This window comes from Tyto alba, unplaced genomic scaffold (assembly GCF_018691265.1).
Source record: "Tyto alba isolate M040663 unplaced genomic scaffold, T.alba_DEE_v4.0 Super-Scaffold_40, whole genome shotgun sequence".
Taxonomy (NCBI): Eukaryota; Metazoa; Chordata; class Aves; order Strigiformes; family Tytonidae; genus Tyto; species Tyto alba.
The window spans coordinates 24,869,639-24,877,947 of record NW_024881316.1 but is presented as its reverse complement, the minus strand read 5'-3'; the positions used below and the strand labels follow the sequence as shown (position 1 = coordinate 24,877,947).

At 50.5% G+C, this 8,309-nt stretch overlaps 1 protein-coding gene across 1 annotated transcript in view; it reads left to right on the top strand.

Annotated features, from left to right (window-relative positions):
• The first annotated feature begins 5,615 nt into the window (after positions 1-5,615).
• The window catches only part of LRRC1 (leucine rich repeat containing 1), a 72,969-nt gene continuing 70,275 nt past the window's right edge, over positions 5,616-8,309 (top strand). The window contains exon 1 of the mRNA XM_042803585.1: positions 5,616-5,814. Within this exon, the coding sequence (XP_042659519.1) occupies positions 5,656-5,814 (159 nt within the window). The 5' untranslated portion in view covers positions 5,616-5,655. The remainder of the gene's footprint in view (positions 5,815-8,309) is intronic.

The following is an 8,309-nucleotide window of genomic DNA, read 5'->3' as shown; positions in this document are numbered from 1 at the left end:
GGTTACTGCAGCTTCAGTAGTATTCCCATTTAATTTGTTCAGAGGGGGTGGGTAACTACTCTTCCAGCAGGAATCGAATGCTGGTTAGATAATTATCCCTGAAACTGGTCCTATTGCCTGTAGTACTAGGGTCTTTCTCTCTCCGTACTCTTCTTGCTTTGCTCCGGCTTCTCTGTGCTCTGTAACTGCATTTCTTTCTCTCTAACGAGGCTCGGGAAGTCTGACTGGGGGAGGGAAGAAGTCCTGAACACAGAAGAGGCTTCAGGAACTGGGCCTGCTTTATTTTTATTTATTGTATTTTTCCTAGTGTTAATTTAAATGGGGTTTGAACAATGAGCTTGATGAACTACTTAAACTGTGCTGATGCAAAATCTATTTCCATCCATTCTCTTCTTTTTTTTTTTTTTTTTCTCTCTACCACACAATGTACTTAACTGTTAAGTTCTGATTATTCTGAATATTACTGCTTTCTTTGTAGCAGCACTGACTTCCTCTGCACTCACCCAAACCCATGGATATCCTTGCTTTAGGGCTTTTAATAAGCATTTCAACTTAAAATTTGGTGTTGTTTGCTTGAATTGCCTTTTGCCAGAAAGCAATTCTGTCTGAGCTGTGCCGAGGAGGGGGAGCTGCAGCGTGACCTTGCTCTTGCTTCTTTCAAACAATAACTTCCAGGAATACTCCTGAGATCAGCCCAGCCTTATCTCTATTTTACATTTCATTGTCTGAATTCCTTAAAAGTCACATAAACCTAATTTTTTTGTTTGGGAGCACACAGGATGATGGTATCTAGAAAGAGAAATTGAGATTTTTAGCATTTAAATTCTTGGCTACGTACCCAGACCAGACCGGTTGTGATTGAAGGATGGCTGTTTGCTTGATAGATGATAAGACATGAATTTTTTGGTCACGACCTGTCTCCCAAATTTCAGCTATGATGTGACCGTATGTGTAACCGGTATCCCTCCTGCCATTCCCAACACTGGGAGCACTGACCTGTTCAGCAGGGCGATCCCCGCTGGCAATCCCGTGCAGGAGAGCTTCCTCTTCTCCTGCTGTGCATGTGTTGTGAATAACTGGGGGTGCACCCTTTGTTTATATGCACCTTAGCGCTGTTTAACGGGGGGGCAAGGGTGACTGCCACAAAGCCTGATGTGGGTTGCCCGATCACAGGGCGAATGGCAGAAAGAAATGTGGTATCACGGCGAGAGCAGACTTCATCTGTTCCCCTCGGGAGCAGAGTTGGTAGAAGCCAGACCTTGCCCATCCGAGGCTGAAGAGAGCAGCCGGCCAGGAAAGAAGCACGAAACTGCTCCCCACACCCATTCATTGCTCTCGCGAAAGAGGAAGTGGCATTACCTCTCTTGCAGATTTCATACAGCTTGACGGCTCCTGGCATTGCTGTGAGAGTCTTAAAAATAGTATTAAGTTGTCCCAAGTAACTGAAATTCAGCCAACCGATATATAAAAGTACTAAAATACTTTTAGAACTACTATAAATAAATAAATACATACATAAATAAATAAAGTAGAAATGTAAATATTTGAATAGCAAAGGTCAAAAAAAAAAGTAAACCAGGTTATCAAATGGCAGTTTGCAGTTTGGAGCCAGGTAATCCCCTGCAGAACTGGGAGAGCAACAGACCTATTTCCTCCTGCACATAAGCCACACCTTCGCTTGCCATGGAAATGTGTTACACAGCAGGACTGCGGCTGTCAGGGCAATATTTCTCTTACCCCTGGGGGACACAATTGCCCCAGGTAAGAAGGGTTGTCAAGTATCAAGTGTTAGTGCAAACTCTAGCAATTTGCCGTCCTCCTCTGCTTGCTCGCAACTTCTCCTGCATGCCTGGTTATAGCTTCTAGTTACTCTATCACAAATCTCTTTGGCCACCCCTTTTCAAAGACCTCTCCCACCAAAACTTGCCCCGACACGAGGTCACTCTTCTGGCCACACAGGATACAGAATTTGTCTCTTCTTGGTTTACGGAAGGGTTTTTTATTGCTGCTACTTCTTAGTGTGGCAGAACAATAAAGACTAGTAACTCATTACACTGACCAAAGCTGAGCGGGTTTACTTGCTCAGGATGATGCTTTTTGCTGTGAGGATACTGTGTCCTCAACAAAGGCGCTGGTTTGCCTTTTGGCCTCCTTGATGCCTATTGCCATACCAGAGCCTCAGGCTATATCTTCAGGTGTGCAGTGGACCAGGGCCACCAGCACTGATTTGATGTCCTAATCTCCCAAGGATTTTATCAAAGACCCTATGACATTACCTGTCCATCTCAGAGAAGGGGAAGAGGCTCGTCATCCTTATATTGAGTGTCACTTGGTGAAGGCAGATTTCATAAATAATAAGCTCTCTTGCCATCACTCTGTCTCCTGGACTCCCTGACCCTCCTGAGAAGCATGCGATTAGTTTGCCTCATCCTTCAGTAAAGTACACAGACTCACCCGATCGTCACTGTTACTTTCCTGTTACTGTCTAGACTTGTCACAGTGAGACCTAGTCATGAGACACATGACAGCATCTCCAGAAGTGCCACCTCACACCCAACTTCACATCCGTGTCATGCAAGAAAGGCTCAAACCGTTTACAAGCCTCCGAGACAGACTGGTGTGCTGGGATCAGGAGCCCTCTCTGGAGGGTGTGCTGGGCATTTCTCCCAAATGGCACAGAAGACGGTGGGGCAGATAGCACCACAAGCTGGCATGAAATCCATCCCACAGAGGCCACTGCTGGAGCTCTTGCCTGGTGTCAGACTGAGCTATGGGACAATGTGGGTGCTTCCAGCTGAGCAGAAAGTGCACAGAAGGTCCTGAAGTGCCACCACAAGCCCGTTCTTGAGAGCTGGAGCTCAGGAGTAAACCCGTTCATCCTTCCGTTTGGCAATTAAGTGAGTCACATTGTTCTTCAAGTGCTTTGATGTCACCCCATCCCTACGATGTAGTCTCATATAGGACGGCCTGTCCTGTGTAAACTGGGGGCAGCCAACTGCAGCCCTCCCTTCTTCACATGCCTCGCTGCACGACCCCCCTGCAGTCCCGCTTCTCCAGAGGGTTCCCTAGGAATGAAAGGCACTGAGGAGCTGTAACACTCCCTGAATTTAGGCAAGGCAATCTTGGTAGCAGATCTGGGCTGGTGTCTGCGGGGAGCACCATGTTCCCCACATCTGGTTCAAGACCTCCCATGTCAGAGCTTGGGCCAGAGCTGCCACGAGAAGCTGCATTTTCTGAACCTTGCCCTCGGGGAGGACCAGCCTCACCAGCAGCTGGAAGAAGTGCATCGGCTGGCCACTGCCTGGGACCCACCAAGTGTGATGGAGATGGTCCTCCTCATCTCCACCTCTGAGATCTGCTGGGGAGCCTCCTGGATTTTGTCAAGCTCTGTGATGATGCGCAACACGTTTGTTTGATTTTCTCCTGTCTTGTAGTTATCTAATCTCCTGCCCTGGGGCTGGGAAGGCCTGAGAGGGCTGGTGTGTACGTGCCCGCCCCGTTTCCAAACACACGTGAACACATTTACAAACGCTCTCTCCGTGGGTACTGCAGGAGCTGAGGAAGGCTTTGCCTCAAAATATTGTAGCTATATTGAAAAAACCAATCTCCAAACCCTACTCGGAATACCCTTAGGTAATGATCTTCCTTTCAAGTGCAGGATGAAAAAGATCAATCGCTGCTTTCTTTTTGTGTGTGCTATAAGCAGTTTGTACATTTGTAGTGGATGAAAATCGTGTTGGAAACTCAGTTACAGTCCTCTGAAGTGAAATGCTGACACTTTCGCTCCGACACACATTTTTTAACCATGATATGGTCAGAAGCCAGATCGTTTCCTGCAGCTTTCTGAAAAAACACTTCAGTTGTTTTCAGGTCATCAATACTTGCGGTTCTTTCTCCGCGGACTAGCAGATTTCTTTACATACTTTATCTAGACACACTGGGAGGTTCCACATATTTTTTCTGTGATTACTTGGTATATCAACTGCAGAAAGAAACTGTTGGTTCTGACCGATTTTTAAAGGCACCTATAAGAAAATGGTAACATTTTTAAAGTTTCTCGTTTTATGGGTCAGCAAAGTGTAACAGTACACAAGGTCCTAAAATGTCCTTTATTAGAACCAAAAGTAGGCAGATCACTGCAATTCCCACAGAAATTAAACAAGTGTAGCTTTCAGGATTCATCGGCTGTTTTAAGAAAAAACAGCAACAAATACACTGCAATTCTGTAAGACTAAGTATTGCCACAACGGTGCAGGGATTGAAGAGAGAGGGCTACAATCAACTTCCCCCTCTCCCCTGTTCCCGTAGCTGCACCCATTTGTAATTATGCAAGAAATTAGCAATATTTCAAGAGCAGCTCCGATGTTTAGGTGCCTGTTTTCTAAAGTATTTTACGTCGCTGTGCGGATTACGAAATTGCTATTATGCAACCTAAGAGAGGAGAGCCTCTGAGACTGTGTTTTGTTGGAGCTCAGCACAGCCAGGGGTTTGGGGAGTGGGGCTGCTGTGGAGCCGGCAGACACGGGCAGAGTGCTGCCGGTGTCTTTACCTTTGCTAACCCTTCTGACCTTACAATCGGCTCTTCTGAACGCGGATTTTAAAAACCTTATCGCAGAAAGCCTCGAGGACAGCGTCTCGGTTGTTTTTGACGCCACAGCAATGTAGTTCGAAAGGAAAAACAACACCCACGACCACGGGTACCTGGGCAGCGCTCCGCACGTTTCACTGCGCGGCTCTCCAGACCGCGTCGCGTTCCCACAAGCGCAAGGCTGCGCGCCCTCCCGCCGGCTGCTGCGAGCACCTGGGGCAAGGAACCGGCGCGTCCTGCAAGGAGGCGGTGAAACCGAGCGGCCCAAACCCGTTCACGCCGTTCCCGGTCACCTCCCTTCACGCCGCGTTGCACCGCCGCGCCGAAAGCAGGCCCGCGGCGGCGGCAAACCCACCCCGCGGCGGGGGGAGCCCTCCCCCCGGGCACCCCCCTCTACCCCCGGGGCACCCCCCCTCTACGCCGGGGCGAGGCTTCTCGCTTCCCGCCGTGCCGGCGCGGCTTTCTCCCGGGCGGAAAGTTGTGCGGGCGGCTGCCCCGGGGCGCGGCGGCGCCGGGGGTTGCGGGCGGCCGGGCCCGGGCCCGGGGCCGGGGCCGGGGCGGGGCGGCGGGGCCCGGCCCCGCTGATGTCAGCCGGGACGGGGGAGGAGGGGGAGGAGAAGCGGGGGGAGAGGCCGCCTGTGTTCCGGGTCAGGCGCGGGAATGCGCGGCGGCCGCCAGCAGCAGCAGCAGCAGCCGCGGGAGCGGCGCTGCCCCCGGCGCCACACCATGCCCCTGTGGGGAGGGCAGCGGCCCGCCGAGGAGCTGTAGGGGGGTGCTCCCCCCTCCACCCCCCGCTTCGGCTCCCGCTCATTGTTCTCCCGGGGCTGCCGCGCTCGCCCGGGGCCGCTTCCCGCCGCCGGCGCGCTGGATGCGGGTTGCCGCTGCCGGCTCGCCGGGACTCGCGGTGCGCGGCGGCGGAGCGGGGCAGCGGCTCCGGCGGCCGGCGGGGAGGAGGGGGCGGCGGTGAGCGGCGGCGCTGCCCGCCCCGCGGCCCCCGGCGGCCCGGCCCGCCCCCCCCCCCCCCCCCCCCCCCCCCTTCTCCAGGACCCCCCTCCGCCGGCGGGGCGATGTTCCACTGCATCCCCCTGTGGCGGTGCAACCGCCATGTGGAGTCCATCGACAAGCGGCACTGCTCGCTGGCCGCCGTGCCCGAGGAGATCTACCGCTACAGCCGCAGCCTGGAGGAGCTCCTGCTGGACGCCAACCAGCTCCGCGAGCTGCCCAAGGTGAGCGGGGGGCGGCCCCCCCACCCCCCCCCCCCCCCCGGCGCTGGCCCCGGCCCCGGCGGGAGCGGGAAGGGGAAGGGGCGGGCGGGGGGGGGGGCGGGCACGCAGGTGAGCCAGCCCGGCAGGTGCCCGCCGAGCGCCCCGGCCCCGGCGGGATGAGGCGCGCCCGCCCCGAGGCTGCGGTGGGGGGCGGCTGGGGCCGGTGGTGGTTAACCTTCGGAGGCTTCAGCGTCTCACCGGAGTTTGGTGGTAAAGGAGCTTTCGCGAGCAAAAAAAAAAAAAGCTGGGGGTGCACATCTTCGCGGGAGGAAGAGCCCTGTTTGGAGGGCGGGGGGGCGGGGGGGGGGGGGTTAGGACCGGGGTCACGGGATGTGAATATATGTTGTGATTAACATTCACGTCATCGGAATTACGAGACCTTGGAGGGTATGAAACCCTCCCCTTTTTTCCCCTTTCGATACATACTATCTGCTCTGTACATGGGAAAACCAAAACCCCCTAGCAGATAGCAGCGTTCCCGTTTCTGCCTTCCACTCCTGGAAACTTCGTCACGCAAAACGCGGGAGATGAATAAGCTTTTTTCTTTTTCTCTGTGTAAGTCCCGCGCAGTTGTCAGTGTTTTCCTTCTTTTGTGAAAGAGGCAGCCAGATTTTTGTGCATAATACTTTTTTGGTAGTATTCTCGAAGGTGGATTCACTTTCAGTTCAGCGTGGTTTTGAGGCGCCGAGGTGGTACCTGCTGGCGTGACCCGCCGGCTGGCACTTGCTGGTTTTGCTAGAAACTCCATCAGAGTGGTTCCAGCCGGGCACTGGTTGGACTTCACGGGTACAGCATGAGTGGGAGGTGCGCTCGACTTTTGAGTTGATGAACCAAGGGCTTCCTCTTTAAACTTTGGACACCTCAGAAGCCGTTGTGCGTCGTGGTTCGTAGAGTTTGACACTGGAGGGGAAGTGTTATCTGGAAGCTGCACCTTAAAAGTGCGTGAACTCTTACTAGCTTGGAATCCAAGAAACTAAACTCAGTAGCCAGAGAAATTTTCAGAAGCACCTTTGTTTCTACCCGAATCAAAGTTGGTCTGTTCATAACAAAGCTTAAACAGTCTTATTTTTTTCAAACTCAGTACTCTCACAGAAATTGATTTTTTCACTCTAGGTAGTAAGAGTAATCATGGTGAAGAAGTTTTCCTACAGACCGTGGTAAAGATGTTAAGTTGAGATGATGTATTAAATTTGGCTTTTTCTTTTGAAAACCCCAGGCACAGGTTTGCATCCTGTTGTGAGTGAGCTCTTTATCCTTCTGAAGTAGAGCAAAACTGGTTTACATAGCCTCTGTGTGGGTGCTGTTTTTACTTCCAGCAGTTTCTGCTGGCTTTGTGCACAAACTAGACTTGGGAGTCTCTCTTTTTGTACTAGACTTTTCTACTTAGTGTTGGCTTTCAGTCTTGTACACTTCTTATTGCAGAGGTATTGAATGTGCTTGTGACTGAAATCCCATCGAGACCTATGGCTCTCTGTTTGTTTGGGGTTTGTTTGTTTGTTTGTGTTTTCTTTTTTTTTTTTTTAAGTAATAAATCCCCCCCAACTGGCTGCTGTGTACAAATATAAAGAATAATGTCTGTTGTTCATGGTGTTATATGATATTTATTTCTGTAAATAGGGTGGAAGTATTCATTGTTTCTTCTATTCCTTGACTTGCAATATACGAAATAACCTTTTTTTGTCCTGTGATGGCTAAAAAGAGTGCTTCTTTCCATTACTTGCATGTGAGTACGTATTAAGTCACATATCCTCTCTGCTATTTTCTACGTATAAAAAAAAAAAAACACCCAACCCAGGTTCCTTGGCATTGCAATGGAATCAAGCAAAAGTTGAAGTTAGAAAGAGGATTATTTTTTTTTTTTATGTGCACAGATCAGATTACAGGAGTGCCTAAATATACTGAAGGAATATGTTTGTGGGTTTTTAGCTGGACTAGGAGGAATCCAACAAAATACAACCGCAGAGACATACTTGTATTATCTGTTCTGAGTACTTTGTGCCTTGTCAGCAATGCAGGAAGGCATTTTTATTGGGGCTTCCTGCATGGGCCTAAGAACTTTTTCTTGTCAGTACCTTATTAATGTTTTATGATAAATGGAATATAGTGCCATCATCTCGGGTAAGTGTTGACTCTGTAGGAGTTCTGGGTACAAAAATACAGCTGCAGTCCTAGTTGTGAAACTAAGCTATTGAAGCTGGAAATGGATGGGAAGAGCAAGATGTAATATTTCTACCAGCAGATAGTTTTAAAAGTTCTATTATAGGAATCTGGTTCTGGAGAATAGTGGAAGATCTCTCTGTGGATGTTAGCTACAGGGTACACTGTTCGTTCCCCTTTATATTAAAAGGGTAATGTTGATGCAAAGTACAGATACAGAACTGGAAATAAGTGCAAAAAAAGAGAGGTACACCATACCTCTTGTTGAGAAAACACGAGGGAAATAATTAGGGTGTATA